Source organism: Diplotaxodon limnothrissa, linkage group LG2 (genome assembly GCF_057381915.1).
Source record: "Diplotaxodon limnothrissa isolate DT_005_m linkage group LG2, D_limnothrissa_male_GT1.1, whole genome shotgun sequence".
Classification (NCBI taxonomy): Eukaryota; Metazoa; Chordata; class Actinopteri; order Cichliformes; family Cichlidae; genus Diplotaxodon; species Diplotaxodon limnothrissa.
In genome coordinates this window covers 9,002,865-9,020,405 of record NC_140597.1, presented here as the reverse complement: position 1 = coordinate 9,020,405, position 17,541 = coordinate 9,002,865, and the positions used below count along the sequence as shown (strand labels likewise).

The 17,541-nt window shown below is 39.5% G+C and overlaps 3 protein-coding genes across 3 annotated transcripts; all 3 read right to left on the bottom strand.

Moving 5' to 3' along the window:
* Nucleotides 1-450: 450 nt before the first annotated feature.
* On the bottom strand, nucleotides 451-4,390 carry arl9 (ADP-ribosylation factor-like 9). Its single transcript, XM_085366775.1, has 4 exons — nucleotides 3,979-4,390; nucleotides 2,274-2,451; nucleotides 1,951-2,126; nucleotides 451-937 (listed from the first exon to the last, which is right to left on the bottom strand). The coding sequence occupies exons 1-4, from the start codon at nucleotides 4,264-4,266 to the stop codon at nucleotides 761-763; spliced, it is 819 nt and encodes a 272-aa protein (XP_085222901.1). The 5' UTR covers nucleotides 4,267-4,390; the 3' UTR covers nucleotides 451-760.
* A 1,492-nt stretch (nucleotides 4,391-5,882) lies between these two features.
* Nucleotides 5,883-6,980, bottom strand: LOC146638184 (snRNA-activating protein complex subunit 1-like). The gene has a single exon (XM_085366771.1). It carries the CDS (start codon nucleotides 6,978-6,980, stop codon nucleotides 5,883-5,885), a length of 1,098 nt encoding a protein of 365 aa, XP_085222897.1.
* Nucleotides 6,981-8,353: 1,373 nt separating this feature from the next.
* srp72 (signal recognition particle 72) lies at nucleotides 8,354-17,308 on the bottom strand. The gene is made up of 19 exons (XM_085366760.1): nucleotides 17,192-17,308; nucleotides 16,617-16,737; nucleotides 16,283-16,403; nucleotides 14,566-14,709; nucleotides 14,296-14,407; nucleotides 14,166-14,197; nucleotides 13,738-13,862; nucleotides 13,538-13,595; nucleotides 13,301-13,432; nucleotides 13,087-13,215; nucleotides 12,509-12,581; nucleotides 12,179-12,243; nucleotides 11,935-12,030; nucleotides 11,661-11,764; nucleotides 11,438-11,515; nucleotides 10,911-11,048; nucleotides 10,701-10,738; nucleotides 10,230-10,389; nucleotides 8,354-9,377 (listed from the first exon to the last, which is right to left on the bottom strand). The coding sequence occupies exons 1-19, from the start codon at nucleotides 17,289-17,291 to the stop codon at nucleotides 9,197-9,199; spliced, it is 2,007 nt and encodes a 668-aa protein (XP_085222886.1). The 5' UTR covers nucleotides 17,292-17,308; the 3' UTR covers nucleotides 8,354-9,196.
* Between the last annotated feature and the right edge of the window lie 233 nt (nucleotides 17,309-17,541).

Here is a 17,541-nt window from a genome sequence, read left to right as displayed (position 1 = left end):
GGGAGGTGGGCAAATCACTGTTAGTGTACAATCCAGGAAAGCCCGATCATACTTTGTCAAAAATCATATAAATATATATACGTTTGAACAGATTAAACCAAGACTAACTAACAGAATAATGGGTAGAGAAATGTATGGAGAAGGAGGGGTGTGTATAAAAATGGCTGTAATTCCTCAACAGTTTATGCAGCACTTCTATTAAAACCCACGAATTAATACTGAAAGTCTGGACTTGATGTTCACTGTGGTGGTGTACAGTCCAAAAGCACAAAATTTTATGTTTTAATTTGAGATCTCAGTCAGTAAAAGTTAGTTTGGGCCACTTGTCTCAGCTGATATGACGAATTTAAGCAGCTTGAGATTTGTATGCAAGTATGAAATACGCTGACACATTTAAATCATTAAGATCGATTTGAAAACTACTGCAACTGCAGCTCCAAACAACATTAGAAGGAATTAAAAATTTAAAACACAGTAACAGTCTTGTAAATGTTAACATTTGTGGCTCCACACATCACCTGCTGGGACAAAAATAGAGATAATGGTTTTGTGTTCTCCCAGTTTGACACAAATCAATAAAAAAAAATTTAACAGGCCAACAAACAGTGAGGGTTTTTTTTCCTCCTCACAAACGTGAAATACCAACAGAAATAAATACCAGAGGTTTAGCCTACAAAACGTAGTGAAAACAGTAAAGTTAAAAAAAAAAGTGCAAAGAGCTCACTGAATGTGATTAAGTGACAGGAGTTAACAGTGCGTTTCATAAACCGTCACAAACCAACTGGGAGATCAGGGCCTGAGCGTCCTGCACGCCAGAGCTCAGCTCCGTCTCGCCCTCCTTCACGTGGGTAGCGATGAGGAACAAGCGCCGGTCGCCGAGCTCGGACAGAGACAGAGCGTCGTGGAGGTCAGTGATGCCGCAGGAACCTGGAAGGTCCTGGAGAAAGAAAAAAACATTGAGCATTAAGTAAGATAAGGATGATATACTCCTATATTATATAAAAAAAATATAAAGATGAACTTATTTGAAGGGCGTAATGTCTGAGAAATCTTTGCTGACATTTTATCCACCACCAAATTACTGCAGAATAAAATTTGCAGGGTTTGCTGCTTCAGTGATTTTAACCCAAAATATGAAAATGAGAAAAGGATGGAAGCCATCTTTCAGATTTTATTTTGTGACATCTAAATCGACATACGTGCTTTTCAGATGGACAGAAACACCTGTCTGTGAAGGTTCTCAGTCATCCAGGTCATCGTAGTGAAAGGAGCTTGCAAAGAAAAGCGTCTGGACTTCTTTAAGTTGCTTGAAGACGTTTCACCTCTCATCCGAGAAGCTTCTTCAGAGAAGGATCAAAGAAGAAGCTTCTCGGATGAGAGGTGAAATGTCTTCAAGCAACTTAAAGAAGCCCAGACGCTTTTCTTTGCAAGTGTCTGGGCAAGTTGCTCTCATGGCTAATCGGTGCATGGAGTCTGTTGACATCACATTTTCAGATCAACTTAGCTCGCTTTGAACCCTGGCCAAGGTGTTCTATCCTTTAGATCGCTATCCACAGCTCGTGCAGAGGGAAGGAGCACACATCTACCAGTAACATCACTGGTGCATGTTAAAATGTTTATGTGGCACAGACATGCCTTTTATTAAAAAGCTGAACATGTCGTACAGAGGAGCTTAGTGAGAGTGATCACAAGACTGTGATGAGGTGTGTTCATCGAAGCCTAATGCAGCCTTCTCCAAACTTCAGGCAGCTGCAGCTTAGCTTGATATCTGAAAATCTCTATTTTGTTGTTTCCTGCTGTTGACATGTTACAAGATAGGAGTTCAGGATAGAAAATAAATAAATAAATGCAATTCTTCACATTAAAAGCCAGTTCTATTTTGTGTTTACTTTAGTTGCATCAGTTGCAAGTCTGAAACAAATCAATTGAACTTGTTTCTTTCACGCCCACCTGTTTGTTGGCCAGCACCATTAAAGGCAGGCTTGGACGAGAGGCCAGCAGCTCGTGTAGGTGTTTCTTTGCCACTGGAAAGAGCTGCGGGTTGGACGAGTCGACTACAAATACCAGCAGCAGTGCTTTAGGGATATATTTCTGCCAATATGGCCGCAGATCCTCTTTACCTCCAACTGTCAAAAGAGAGAGACAACACACACTGTTCAAATACAACTCCCGTGTTTATTTCTGTTACATTTTATGCATTATACAGCAACACATATGTGATTTTCAACTGGATCATATGAGACAGAGCATACTAAAGATGGGCTCAGGCTTACTTTCCAGAAACTCGATATAGCAGTCATCTTTGTTGATGGAGACGGCGTTGAAGCCCTGTGTCGGCTGTATGTCCTGCTCCAGGCGGCCGATGGACAAAGACTGCAGCAGGCTGGTCTTTCCGGATCCATCGAGACCCAGAACCAGAACCTGTGTTCCCTTTGACTCCACAGGCTGGGACTGGAACACAGACCACACTGGATCAGAGCCTGATATTCACACCAATATTAAAAAGGATTATTTCCTCTATGATGTCATTGGTTCAGGAAATGTAAATGTAAAAATTGAGTTTTATTTAAAAAAATTATTTAAGTCAAAAAAAGATGTTTAATTATTATCTTAAGAAGAAAATCAGATGTTAGCTGACAGAACTGATATTGCAGGTTAGTAATTAAAAATAAATCTCAGGCTAGAAGTACTGTAGACAGTTTCTCAATCTCAAAGAAACGCCAAAATGTATATAATTCTTTAGAAAAATATTATTTAGGAACAGCTAATATTGATAATATATACCAAACAACTGTCTTAATGTTTCAGATTTTGTTTAGTATTTAAAAATACTGTGAATAGGTCTAATATACGACATAGTGTAGAACTGTGCAGAAATAAGCAGTTTTTCCTGTTTCTCATGTTAAATCTTGGAAGGAAGGTCCTTTTTACTCTTTATTCATAATCATGCCAAATAGTGTCTCTTAACTTGTTCCAGGCCGAGTTATCATAGTTTTGTATTTTCTTGATTAGTTTTTATATTTATTTCACTTTGACTTTTGTTTTTATTTCAGTTTAGTTTCAGTTAATTTCCAGAGTGTGATTGCTCATTTTAGTTTATTTTTATTGTCTGAAAAATTATTAGTTTTAGTTTAGTTTTTGTAAGTTTCAGGGCCAGAGTTTTAGTCTTTTAAAGTATTATTGTATTTGGGGTACATGCCAGATGCAGGATTTAGGAAATTGACTATAGATGTTACAATATAAACACAAAACTTTTTGAAAGCAGTTGATTCCAGTCTTAACCAAAATAACAAAACTTAGCACATTTAATTGGTCTTTTTTTTAAAAAATACTTAGTTTTTCAAATTTTTTTCTTATTATTTTTATATTCGTTAAATACAATTAGACAGATTTTTTTTAAGTTAACTATAATAAGCTTCCGTCCAGTAGGTCGAGCTCAGACATTATTTTAGTTTAGTTAGTAAAATGTAATATGCACTAATAATAATAATAACCTAAAAGAAAAAAAAATCTCTTTTTTGGTTTACACATCCCATATTTTATTTTAGATATTTCAAAATGTCCATTTACTCAGTGAAATTTTTTTTAACTTTTGTATTTATTTAATTATTTTATTTAATAACTTCTCTTGGGATGTAAATAAAAAAAAAAATGAATTAATATATAAAATGTGCAGATTAATCCAGCCGCTGCCTCACTAAACTGTCCCGAAAACCGCCTTTGAGTTGAATGGAACAGCCTACATTTCCCAGAACACCACGTGGGAACCCCAAAGAACGTGCCTATGCATTTGCCGCTGAAATATGTACAACTTTACGCAACATGTAAAATAAGTTATTTTACCGAAACGCTTCTTCGTCTCGTCTTAAGTGTAAAACCCGGGGGGGGGGGGGGGGCAGCTGGGGTGAAGGCACAGATGTAGTGTTTTAGGAGCAGCAGTCTGAACATTTCCACACAGGTGTGTCCGGTGAACGTTACCTGTGATGTGTTCCGAACTTCAGCAGCTGCTACAGGTTCAACCACGGCCGTTGTGGGCTCAGCACACTGTGTCTGCTGCTGCTGAGCTTTAATCACCGGAGTCTCTTCCTCTCTTATTTCATCCTTCTCTCCTTCCCGCTGCTCTCTGTCACTTTCACCGACCTCTCCCAGGCGTGTTTCGGGCTTCTCCTCCCCGGAGGAGGACGCATAGTTCCAGATAAGAAAAGCGACTCCTCCCGCCACAGCGACGGAGGCGCCGACGATACCAGCTCTGCTCAAACTCAACATGGTGCTCAACTGCCGGCTTTGCTGCTCTGTCTGGGCGCCGTTTACCCGTTTGCCTGCGACATGATTGGAGTTCTGGTGAAAATGTAAGTCCGTAAGCGCTTCCCCGCCCCTCTCCTCTGCTCAACAAGTGGATTAACAGACCGGAAGCTCCGGAGGAACTTCTCAAAACGATATTTCCGGATAAAGTGCGCGGAGGTGTTGATGCAGTTCTGAGACCGGCCGCCAGATGGCGCAAAATAATCTTGAAATGTTTTAATGCAACCATTTCTTTAACGCTGTTATTCGCACTCTGACCGCTAGGGTGTCCAACTACTGTATAATACACTTGCATTTAAAATATATAAATTACTAGTAGCCAATATAAAGTTTAAATTTTAAGAACAATTACTGCAGTAAAAAAAGAAGCGGTAACTGTTCTAATTATCCTGCTTAGTCAAAGTATAATTTTTTATTTAATTTGCGATATTTGATGGTTTTATGTATTTTTATTTTTACCCCATATTTTTTCATTGTTTTGTCATTATTCCATGTTATTTTATTGATCACTTATTTGAGCTAAGTGCTAATATTAGTTTAACTGTAATTTTACCCAATGTCACACCTTCTTTATTTTTAATGTTGGAAAAAGTAAATATTTATTTTCAAGAATAAAAAAAATTGTGAAAATGTTGAAGGAGGGATAGCAAGCTGGGGATCAAATTGGCTACAAAAGGGTTGAATCCAGACCGCTAGGTGGCTTTAACCCAAGTGTCATTAATAAAATGAACTACTATTCCTGCAGTGGAGATACCTGAACTCATACACAAGAAAAAAAAAACTGAAATTAAAATGTTTAACATTTTAATTGCTTAAATAACAGCGCATACATAAAATCCTTCCCTTCTTATTTAACATCTAAGCATTTTGTGATTTAAAGACTGGGATCCATACATTTTAATTAAATATATATTTAAAAAAAAAACACTCTTAGTCCCCCCCCCTTTCTTTTGCAAATGGATAGGGCATTAGATGCATTCTCAGAATTTATTTTATATTGTTCTTGTTATACAAATCAAAGGAGAAAACTCCAGAGGTAATTCAGACTTTATATTAAATTAAACTCAAAAAGGTTACAATGTGGTCCTTAAAAATGTAAATAAATCTCGCTTAGTAACACAAAGACAGGCTAAATCAAATAAATAAGACGAAATTTATTTCATTTTACAATTCTTATAGCCTAATTTTAACTATGATAAAAGTTTCCTCCTCATTTATTTTTTTTCCCCATTGCAAAGGTGGTACCTATTATATTATTCTTTCTTTCTATTTCCACCCGTGGTATTAAAATACACTTCTGGGTGATTTCAGAGGCTTTAAAGCATGTAAGTGATTCATTAAGGATTACAAAAGGATTCAGACCTGCAACAGTTTAACATGAAATTAACACAAAACACAGTTAACTGGTTTCTAATGTTAGATTCGAAAATGTATAGAAAAATTATTTTAGATATATTGAAGCCTTTCAAATTATGATTTTTATAACAAAAACATTTATTTATAGTTTCTTAACTTATTCCAGTTGAACAGTGACAAACATAGTAGATTAAATTATTTTAATGATCTTCTCTCCTCCTCCTTCACATCCTGTAGGGCTCCGCCTGGTTGGTCCTCCTCACTGGCACCCCGTCCTCCAGCTCAGGAGCACTCAGCAGCCAGGGTGGCAGGTTGCTGTCCTGTTGTTTCACCCCGAGGTTCTTCCAGGTCCGGGCCCGGAGAGAAGGTGGTCTTTTTTTCTGTGGGACCCGCTGGACCTGCTCAGTCCCCAAACTGGACAAGTCCGCTGGCTCACCCTGCCGGTGCCTCCTGGACTTGGGCGCCTTCTGAACATTGCTGTAGCTCTTCTGCTTGATGGAGGACAGAAGCCTCGCTCTTTTGCTGCAGGACTCCTTCTCATCTTCTTCCTCCTCTTCTTCTTCTTCCTCCTCCTCTTCATCTCTTTCCTTCTTGTCTTTGAGTAGCTGTGAGGTGAACGTTTTGTTCTGCCAGGTGATGAACTCTGACATGCAGTCTCTCAGGCGTGAGGTGAAGTCTCTGTGGGTCATTGTGATCTGGGAACCCACATCCTTGGTGGTCTCCTTCAGCTTCTCGTACAGGCCCTGGAGGTTGGCTATCTCTTCCAGGGTGTCTGCACTGATGAGCTCACGCACCGCGGTTGTCCTGCTCAGAAACTCAGGGCACACATGGTCCTTCTTTGGCTTCTGCTGCTTCTGGAAGGTCAGAAAATGCGGCATGGCCGTGTAGTGGATGGCTTTGGATGCCACAAGCTTCTTGTAGATATAAACTACATCAAGATGGCCGGATTCTACAGATTCCTTGAGAAAGGCTTGCACGTGGGTCCAGTCCTTCAGAGCGAGCCGGATCATCACAGGTGGTTCGGCGAGCTGCGTGTGGTAGAAACCAAACATCAGGTACAAGCCCCCCACTCGGATCTGGTAGCTGTATGGAGGTAGGAAGTACTTTACAGCTGTGGCCAGAGTCACCCTGCAGAACCGCTTCAGTTCACCCGCATTGATGGTGCCAATGAAGAGATCAGAGAAGCCCATCTCCCTCCAGAGGGCTGAAAAATCCTCATACCTGACCGAGTCTATCTGCTGGAAGCGCCCCAGTAGCTCCTCCACATCTTCAGTCAGAGGGCCATAGAAGAAGTCTGAGTAAACACACGGCAAACGAGGCATCGTTTCATCCAAAACCCACAGAGATTCACTCAGGCTGGCTGCTCCACAAGTGAGCTGTGGTCAAAGCAGGTGTAGTGCGTTGATGGCAAATTACCAAGCAAGAGCGCCCAGTAGTGGCAGGATGTACCAAGTAAAAACCATTTAAACCAGGTGCATCAAACATACTGGGCCCTAACTTAGCCCAGGGGATGACTTTGCACAATGAGAGGCTGGGTTTTTCTTAATAACAGCTTATTTTGACAAACTTAACATTTCCTTTTTTATGACATTTTGTAAGAGTAAAGCAGTGCTATGGCAACCTCATGCCATACAGGTAGGTAGGCAGGAATAGGACCAGCATGGAGTTGTACTGGCAAAAAGACAGGAGGGTGAGCTGGACATGGCAGAACTGAAAATAAGACTGGGAGTAACCAGGGTGGACAAGATTAGACAGAAGCTTATCAGAGGGACTGCTCAGATTTAGTGGATTTGGACCAACGTTAGAGAGGCGAGGCAGAGTCCAGGCAAGAGCATCAGGAAGTGAACCAGCTGGTTGGTAAATTGACATTTGTTGCTGTTAATCACTTAGAAATGATGCACCAGTGACCTTTAGATTATGTGCTACTACAGCAAGTGAAATCCATGTTTATTCTGTTGTTTTTTTTCAAAAATGCTGGATTAAAATATTACAAGCACACCACGGTAATCTGATTTTCAGTATAATAGAAGTTCCTCCTATAATAACAAGCAAAAAAGGGATTTTTGGAGATTTTAAATAAATGGCTACACATGTAATTTTTCTCTGTGACCACATGATGGCTTCATATCTCACAGAGCAACAGAGATTATTAAGTATGAGAAAATTTAAGGTGCAGTTTAACTTCCTTTACTTAAATTATAAAAAATGACCTGCGTTAACCATTAAAAAACCCCCCCAAATATTACATTAACAGGACATTTTAAAGCATTGCATAATTTAATTTCAGCTACATTTAGTCTTAAATGTCAAAGTTATGATCTTTTTCTTCATCATGATCTGGATCATTTGGCTCCATCTCACATTCATAGCTGTGGTCTTCCTCTTTTCCAGCACATCCACTATTCTCCATACACGTTCAGTGTATGCTCTAATGACCCCAGGAGGTATGTTGTCATGGAAAATTTGCCCCTGAAAAAAAGCCTCTAAGGTGAAATTTTTTTTCTAATGTGTGAGAGTAAGAACTTTGGAGTGATGGATAAAATTTAAACAGCAACCCATCTTTAAGAAGACCAGCAGAGAATTTTCAGTAAACATAAACAAATACATCCAGTCTCTTCTATAAACATCTCCATTCATGCACAAAGCCTCAAAATGAGCCATACTAGGAAAAAAACTCACAGCAGGAGCATCGCTGTTCAGTTTTATTTAGACTTAACAAAATGAAAACCTGTTTGGCCAAAATAGTGTCTTTCTGAACACATGCATGTGACAGAATCAAAATCCTTTTGCTTGAATTCAGACAAATAAATTCAAAAATAAATATCTGTTACTTTACTGTAGCTAACTGAAAATACATTGAAATATTAAAGAAAGGTGAAACTATCAGGTGGAGCTGGACACGCTAATACTGAAACTCAACAGGTTTAAGCACCATTACCCTAAATTCTGAACTTTGAGTTACTCTGCAAAAGCAGTTTTATAACTCCCCTAATTCTAATGAAGGATACTCGCTGTTTTAAGAGTACTTAACAATGCTTAAAATGCAATAAAGACATGACTGAGCTCCTTAATGCATACATGATTTAAACACTTAATTCATTTTTGATTGATCAGAATTTGTTTTTGCTTAAAAATAAAGAAAAATGCTAAATACAGTGCAACTGTTAAGGTGTAGAAATATGCAGCCAAGAAGACAATTCAATGGACATTTAATGAGAATATGGATATCTGTGGTGTTATTGATTCAGTGAAAACAAACGCTGGTTTTGCAGAGCAACAAAAAGTCAATTTCAGTGGAACTGTCCTTTCAATCGTCAACTCTTTTTTTTCTCCTTTACTTTGTAAAAAAAAGTCAGATTCATGGTGTCGATGAGCAGCGGGGAGGATTTTGGTTTGATCAAATGACCTGAACAGAAAAAATAAAAGAAAAAAAAAAACAAAACTGAATTTTAAAAAAACGAAGGGAAAAAAAAAAAGCTTCTAAATTCTCTGCTGCTCAGATGCCAACAGCCTTCTTCCTCACATTGCTTCCCACTGTCTACCAGCCTCCTTTGCCTCCTTTCTTCTTCTTTTGCGGTGCTTTCTTGCGAGTGGCGCCTGAGGACGACGGTTTCTGCTGTCGTGGGGGAACTACGCCGCTGGCGGGGGCAGTAGAAGAGCCGGACGCAGACCCTGGTCTCGGTGAGGTAGGGGGGCTGCTGGCAGTCTTACTGGCATCCCTGAAGAGAGAAAAGAGCCACAGTGCAGTTAGAAGGGCCGGAAAATTATAGCGCTGAGTTTGTTTATTCAGGATCTGAGTTTCCTTCTGTGACGTGGATGAGTGAAATAAACGTTTGATTAGCAACAAAGCTTTTGTTGGACAGTGTCTCCCACCACCTCCACTTTTCATGTATTTATAAATTCAGGTAGCAGCATGATGTTTGATAAGTTTATCATCCATGTTTGAATAACTGACTTTCAACAGTGACCTGCTCAGCCTGCCATTAGGGTCCAAGTCCAGCTGGTTAACGGCGACTGAACTTTCAAAATAAGAGCAATAAGTTGCATCTGCATCTTCAGACATCCTTGGGTGGTGCAACAACAGCACAAACTTTGTTAGGATTATTAATAAATAATTTTAGCTTCTGTAAAAGAGAAACTGGAGGGCATCAAAGAGTAACCTGCTCAGTTGCTAATAGGGAAACTCAAGCTCAAGGGCTGTAAGTAGCTGGTTAATAGCAATTGAAATTTCAAAGTAAAAGTGAGGGTATGTGCAGAAAAATCTGTTGTAGATGGAGTCGTTCTCTCCCCTGTTCTGTTTTGGAGCTGCGGTAGTTCAGATGAATGGTGGCAGATGGATTTCTCCTTTAGGAGAGACTGAGAATAATTTTGTTCTCAACAACAGATGAGCCCTTCCTCCCGCAAAGCAGCTGCGGCTCTGATCTGATTTCAGAGTTCATTGGCATGAAAACAAAAGAACAATCTCAGTTGCTTTTCCTCCATTAGTGCCGTTAATAACTGGGTTTACAATTACAGGAAATTGCACCCAGGCGCCTCGGCTGGTTGTGCGTGTGACTGCGGAGTTTACTCACAGCTCTGCTGAAGCTCCTGCCGTCGCTCCCTGTGTGCCTTTTCCTATTTGATCCTTCTTCTTGCCCTTCTTCTTCCCTCTGTAGTAGGAGCGCTCCTTCATAGGAAGCCACCTCTCGGGGTCAGGGGTCACTTTGGGGTCATAGTTCTTGGGCAATTTTCCTAAAAGGAAGATGGTATGGTGTGAGTACTTTATGAGCAATAACTAGACAAAATATCTTCAACAGAGAAAACAAAAAAAAATCAGAATTATTCTCTTTTCCTAACAGTGGTTTTAATGTTTTGGCCGCTCAGTGTGCATTTGAATTTCCTACATCATTAATCAAACTCTTTTTCTCTAAGGAGAACAAAAAAGATACAATTAGATGTTTTTGCTCATTTAGAAGAAATAATTTCATGGCCTTTTGTATGTGTAAATAAAAACTTCCAGAACAGATTCAATCTAAATCTTAGCAAGTGATTGAAAGACATACCTTTCTTTTTCTTCTTCTTCTTTTTGATTTCACCATGGCTTTTAAAGAAAATAAAGGAGAAAAAAAACAAAGAAACTTGTCAATGTGTCCCTCGTTCTTTTGAATGTTTTGTTTACAACCCCCCCCCCAAAAAAAACACAACAAAACACAAAAACACAAAAACAAAAAAAATAACAAAAGTAGCCACAGAAGAGAGTAACAGACATTTACCCTTGTTCTTTGGGAGGGTTTTCTCCCACGACTTTAGCGGCTTTTTTCCTGACGTATGTGGCTCCGTGGGAATTCTCCAGCTCGTCAACGTCCACGTTGAAAGACATGGTGTCTGCAGACGGTAGGTGTTTGCTGAGCCTGTAGAAAAAAGCTAAGGATGCAACAACTGCTGACATCCAGATTACATCCTGGTCTTCCTGGGTTACATTTACTTCAATAAGGTATGGATCATTTGTAAAATTAATAAACTATTTTGTCAACATAATACCAAGCTTTGTTGAAAATGAGCTAAAGAAGGTCTTTTTTATCTTTTTTGTTTTCTCTCTGACTTCCAAGCACAAAAACATTAGTTTCCCACAGAGAAAAATAACAAATCCTCAAATTGAAGGAGCTAAAATCAGAATATATTTGATATTTTTCACAAAACAAATGTTATTTGAGAATCCAAATATGTTCCAGTTAGTAAAAAAAACAAAACAAAACCGTTTAAGCGTCCATAAGTTGTATTTAATAATATGAAAGGATACGATTTGGCTTTATCCGTGTCCACTAGAGAATATGCAGAGATGAGTTGTGCCAATGTGTGGACGTCCTTGGTGTTTTGTCTGTTTTGAGAAAAGTGATTTTTATGAAAACTGTTTGATGACATTTGAGGTATATTTTATAAAGAAATAAAACCAGCATCTGTGAGATTTAAAAAGACTTGACACATGTTGAACCAGCCGAGTGTTTAGCAGGGATTTAACTCACTTCCACAGCTGCTCCAGATCACTAATGGCTTCTTTTTTCCGTCCATACTTCAGCTTGAAATTGGCAGCTTCTCTTACAAGAGCCAAATGTGTAGCAGATCCAGGCTGTGTAGGAGAAAAGACACAGTGGGAACACGTTCACACGTCTAAAATGAAAGCTAACTGAAATCAAAATGCACACTTAAAAAGTGTTTGACCTATACACAACAGAAATTAAAGTGTAAAACAGTGGTTCAGACTTGCACAACACGAACCACCATCCGTGACACACAAACCTGTTCAGACTGGTAATGCTCAATAGCTTGTTTGAAAACATCGATGGCGCTGTCGATGTCTTCTTCATGGGAGTACATTGTTACCAGAGCTGAAACCTGAAGAGACGATGACATGGTCAAAATAAATATATGAGAGAACAAAAAACATAAAAGTCAACAATTTTGACATTAACGGGGCATTTTAATTAAGAAAAACAACAATTTAAGAAGAAAAAAAAAGTCAAAGTAGCATCTTTAGTCTTACCATCCCTGGTTTGTGCTTGAACTCTTCAATGGACCTCAGGACATCACAGGCTTTTGTCACATGACCTGAAGACCAAACCATTCATTGGATTATAACACCTAATGAGGAGCATGTATCAAAATTAAACTGCTCAAAGTTTAAAGGTAAAAAACCTTTTGAAGTTGTACTCGTTTGTTTCTTTATTAATTATTGTTGTTTCAGTACTCAGGCGATAATAATCAATGTGCGTGTTTGTTTTAGGAAGCTAGAAATATGAAATACTATCACGTCCACAGAGAAAAAAAACAGTAAGACAGAGCGGGGTGTGTGTGTTCGAATGCAGATCACTACCTTGTACTAAATAGAGTTGTGCCATTGTCAGTTTGATGCCAGACGCACTCTCTGGATTCTGATCGGAGAATTGCTGCAAAATAAAAAAAAAGAAAAGAAAAAGATCAGTTAACAGAATTAATGAAACTATTAATTACTGAAGGACAAAATACGAACATTTTCATCCAAACCCAATAGTGTTGTAAGTGTTTTAGGGCATCTTTTTTTTGTATCCCTTTTTGTATTCCCGTCTTCACAGTTAAGCATCACTTTTAACTGTGAAGACATTTTTCAGTATTTTTAAAAACCACACAACCACAGTGAAAACATTTCGTAGATGAATTCTTTTAAAAAACAAACAACAAAAAAAAAAAACTGAAAAAAGCAAATCTTTCAGTACTTTTTTCTGCTTCTATACTTTTTAACATTTTCATTGAAGGATTTTTAAAGTGCGATATTAACTATATATTCAATCAGCTTTCACCACTGTGATTTTTTAGGTTAACTGGTGCATCATTTGATCATTTTCTCATAATCAGACAAAAGGAGGAGAATGTGTATCGGTTCTCATAATAAGGAGCAGTGTGCATCATTAATACCTGGAGCAGCTCTATGGCCCTGCTGTGCTGCTTCTCTCTGCACAGCTGAGCCACCTGGATAAGGACCGGCCGTGGATGTCCTGGATTTTGAGCCTGAAGACTGGATGACAGCTTCCTGCACTGGTCAGCCTGTTAACGGGCAAAAGCACCATCGGTGTGAAAATAATTACCTATTATTAATTATTTTTCATTCCTCCTCCAATCACACCCGTACCTGATTAGTGTACATGGCCAGCAAGGCTTTGTTGAAGTCAATGGCCTGCAGCTGTTTCTTTGCCAGCTTGTACTCAACACCTTCAGCATTTGTCAGCTTCACCTTTTTCTTTGAGTCAAACACGTTTTGGTCCTGAGGAAAGAGACCGAGCCTTAGCACCAGCGTCGTGGCTGAAATTTTAGTTTTATGATCCCTGTTTAGCGTCTGAAAGTGGATTTCAGGGAGGTTCAAACCCACCTTGTTTATGGTGATGATATTGTTGGCAGTCACAGCAAGCAGCCCCACGTCAGATGGCCTGAAATTAAATCAAAGAATTAGAGCAAGCTGAAAATCTATTTAACAACTTAATGCCTGCCTCTAGATGCTTCTGAACTGTCTAAATGCATCCCCATCATCTTTTTTGAGACTAAATTTGATGCGATGATGCCACAACTCACTTGAGCTTGATGACCTGGTTGTAGAGCTGCAGAGCCTCATCTGTGCGACCCTGCAACTGCATGACGTACGCCATCTGAGAATGGATGACGGCCAGCTCCGACTGGATGTCCTCCTCAGTCATATCCTGAAAGGGACAAACAAGAAATGATGGTGATTAGCTGGAAAACGGTGAAAACTAAGTGTTACAAATACAAGATAATTATGAACAAGCTTAGCATATCAATATACATATATGGCCAAAATATGATTACAGCAAGGTTATTCCCATACAATTTTTATGTAAATAATGCATAAATGTAGAATATTTTAAGACTTAAAAGTATGTTAAGAGTGGACTAAATTTCACTAGACTTGTGACATACTTCTGGACCATCGTTTAGGTGAAATTACTAGAAGTGAAATTGAAATAGGTCTCAAAAACACTTACAGAATCATCTGCCAGCGAGACTCTGCAAAGCTCTGTCAGAAGAAATGATCAGTTTATGTCTGAGGTCATTACATCATTTTAAAAATACATCAAACACCAGCTTGATAGCAGAGACTGAATATAAACTGACCTTCTGCTTGCTGTAGTTTATTGAGGGCCTCTGTAAGCTTTCCTTGGCCAATCAGAGAACAGGTAGCATTGTAGCAGAGCTCATACGTTGACTCAGGCAGACCCAGATCTTCCTGCAAAAGGAAAACATAACATGTTCAAACATGAGTTTATTCTAGTTCTACTCAAACAGTCCGACTCCAGTTCTGTGCAACAAAGTGGAGGGAGTAAGTTTTTGATTTAAAAACTCAAATGAAAAGCTGACTGATGAACTGTGCCAATGAATGCTTACCATTGGAGCCTTCTCCCACTGACTCATTGCAGCCACCACAGCGGCGAGGTTGGTCTTCCTCTCCTCTTCGTACTCGTCCTGGGAGTTCCTGATCAGATCCGTGTAGACAGACTTGCACTCATCGTAGCGCTCCAGTCTGTACAACTGCACAAAGAAAAGAGCTGGTTCAGATTAGCAGACGTCGTCACTCTTCTCACAACAAGACGAAAATAATATCCTGTTAGAAATACACAGAAATTGCCAAGCTGACCATTTATTACAAATCTCTCATTCTCACTCACCAACCAACAAAACCCAAAACACTTGTGTTCTCAAAAGAATGTCTCACTGTAATAAATAATAATAGTAAATCATACAGACTGCATAAAGATTGTAACAAGCTGATATTCACAAATATTGGGGATAGTTTTAACAACACTGAAGTTACTTTAAGACAAACATAAATAGAGCAGTGGCGTTAAGAGGTGAAAATGCTTCGCTCTACAACCCTGATGTCTCCGTTTCAGAGAAAAATTGCTCAATTACACTTTTGCTATCTGCTTTTTTACAATGTTACTTAACAACATTTAAATGTTTTTACAATCATGTTTCAAATACAGAAGCCACATATTCAAACAGCAAGCTGTTTGCATTTATTGTATACCGTTTAATTTGAATATGATTTGTTTGCAGTTCTGATGCTAGATGATCAGATTTTAAAATGCCACATATTAACAATCAGCAGCTTTAAAGGCCTCAACACTTTCTTTTCTTCTAACTTTGCTGCTCTTTTCAACAAGTAGATGACCAATGACTGACTTCTTTAGCACAAACAGTAAATATACACTAAACTGTATAAAAAAAATGTAAAATAAATAAATAAATAAATACAGTAATATAATCTACTTCTATCAACAGCTCCCTTTAGGGATCATCTGCTTCCATCTCACCATATTCCAGCATACTCTACTGTCAGATCAACCCTCTGCATGCCCTCCTTCACTACCATCCATGAAACTTCTCTGTGGTCTTTCTCTTTTCCTCCTGCCTGGCAGCTTCTTGTTCATCATTCTTTGTCCAATATATCCACTATCCCTGCTCTGCACATGTCCACACCATCTCAGCCTTGCCTCTCTAACTCCTATCTTGGTCACTCCCAATGAAAATTTTAACATCTTCGGCTCGCTCTCCGTTCTTTTGGTCAGTGTCGCCAACATCTTCAAACCATACATCATAGAAGTCCCCACCATCTTGTGAACCTTCCCCTTCCCTCTTGCTGCTATCTTTCTGTCACAAATCACTGCAAACACTAACTCCACCCTGCCTACACTCTCTTATAAAGCTCTCTGGTGTACTGTGTGTTGCTTTGGATGACTGACAAATATTTAAACTACTCAAGATACACCTCTGCTCCTTGCGTCTTCACTGTTACATCATATATTCCGTTTTGCTTCTCTGTCTTGCTGTATTTCTGTCTTACTACAAATCAGTCTTATTTGTGAACATCAGTCCACTGAGGCTCCTGCCTGACCTCATCTGTCGACCTGCAAGTCTCTATTGCCACCTCCTTACTGTCCTCATACATGTACTACACTACCCTCACATATTTCTCTGCCGCTCTTAAAGCAAAATTCTATAGTGCCTTAAGGTCTTAACCTAGCTTCATCAACTCTTTCCTACAGCTTCCATCAACTGCATGACTACAAACAGTAATAATATAATATAATATAAGCCTCACCACTTGACCGTAAAGCTCCTTCAGCTTGTCTGTCTGCTCAGGAGCACTCTCGATGGTCTTCAGGGAGCTCTCCACTCTGTTCAGCCGGTACTCGCAGTATGCCTTCTCAAACACCACCTCACTGAGTGGAAAAAAGACCCCCATCCACCCCCGAAAAAGGGTTTAAATGTGCAACACACCATAAAGAACAAACCTTACAAGACTTTTGTACGTTTTTCTTAGAGCATGGCAGAATTGCTGTGAAACTATACACCGTTAGACACTTAAATGTCAACAGTGAACTACAGGAGTAATTTATACGTCAAGCACAGGTGAGTGACAGCGTGCCGCTTACCTGCCGAGCACCTTTGAGTGGGTGTTCATCACATTTAGCGCCTCTTTGAAGCTCCCATTCTGGATATGGCAAACCACTTTACAGTGCAGTGCCGTCACATCGTCTCTGTTTTCGTGTAAAACTGCGACAGGACAGAAAGAAAACAGCAGTGAACATCACTCGCTACGAACAAAAAAAAGATTTTGCCCTGACGCTGATGTGATTGTGCAAGGACAGAGGAGTGTAAAGCAGCCGCTTAACGTTTCCAGGACAGCCGCCTGGCTAATCATGGGTTAGCTGTCGTGGTTGGCTAGGGACACGTCAGTCATGAGACAGTGGATTTAGGGGGCTAAATATTATTTAACGATGGCTCAAAGTCACACAACAAATAGCTAATTCAGCAGGTATATATATATGTTTATTACACATCGTTAATCAGAGCTTAATACACGAAGCTCCACGGGTGTATTTAACACCCTGACTGCCGTTAGCTCAGACACATGCTAACAGCTGGTACTGCTCTGCGGGAGCAGAGGGGAAAATCCGCCGCGTGTCCGCTCTCTGGTTCCGTTTTCAGAGTCAGCCTGTATACCTACTTTTAGTAAGGGCTTTGAGGGCTCTGGTGTAGTCTCCATTCTGTCCGCAGCGGTTGACTTCGGTCCAAAGAGAAGCCACAGATACTCCTCCACTCGCCATCTCCGCTGAGTGGACGCTCTCGGTGCCGGAAACAGAATGTGTTTACATCCGGGACAGCAACAAATACGTTTATTAATTTTTAAATAATTTCTGTGCGGAATAAATGAAACGTAGTCATAAATTGGGACGCTCTTCCAATGTTAATAAAAGCCTACTATTTGGGGGGCATGTAGTTTTTAATTTCAAAATGACGCATGCAACTGACGCATTCACGGCTAACCCTACTACACGTTAAATTGAAGTGCAAACA

Coding starts and splice junctions, on each gene's coding strand:
- arl9 (XM_085366775.1), bottom strand. CDS start 4,266: ATGTTGAGTTTGAGCAGAGCTGGTATCGTCGGCGCCTCCGTCGCTGTG. Junction 2,127..2,273: donor CTATATCGAGTTTCTGGAAA/GTAAGCCTGAGC, acceptor CTCTTTTGACAG/TTGGAGGTAAAGAGGATCTG. Junction 938..1,950: donor TGGTGCTGGCCAACAAACAG/GTGGGCGTGAAA, acceptor TTCTTTCTCCAG/GACCTTCCAGGTTCCTGCGG.
- LOC146638184 (XM_085366771.1), bottom strand. CDS start 6,980: ATGCCTCGTTTGCCGTGTGTTTACTCAGACTTCTTCTATGGCCCTCTG.
- srp72 (XM_085366760.1), bottom strand. CDS start 17,291: ATGGCGAGTGGAGGAGTATCTGTGGCTTCTCTTTGGACCGAAGTCAAC. Junction 16,738..17,191: donor CCTCAAAGCCCTTACTAAAA/GTAGGTATACAG, acceptor GTCCTGTCGCAG/TTTTACACGAAAACAGAGAC. Junction 13,216..13,300: donor TGGCCATGTACACTAATCAG/GTACGGGTGTGA, acceptor GCCCGTTAACAG/GCTGACCAGTGCAGGAAGCT.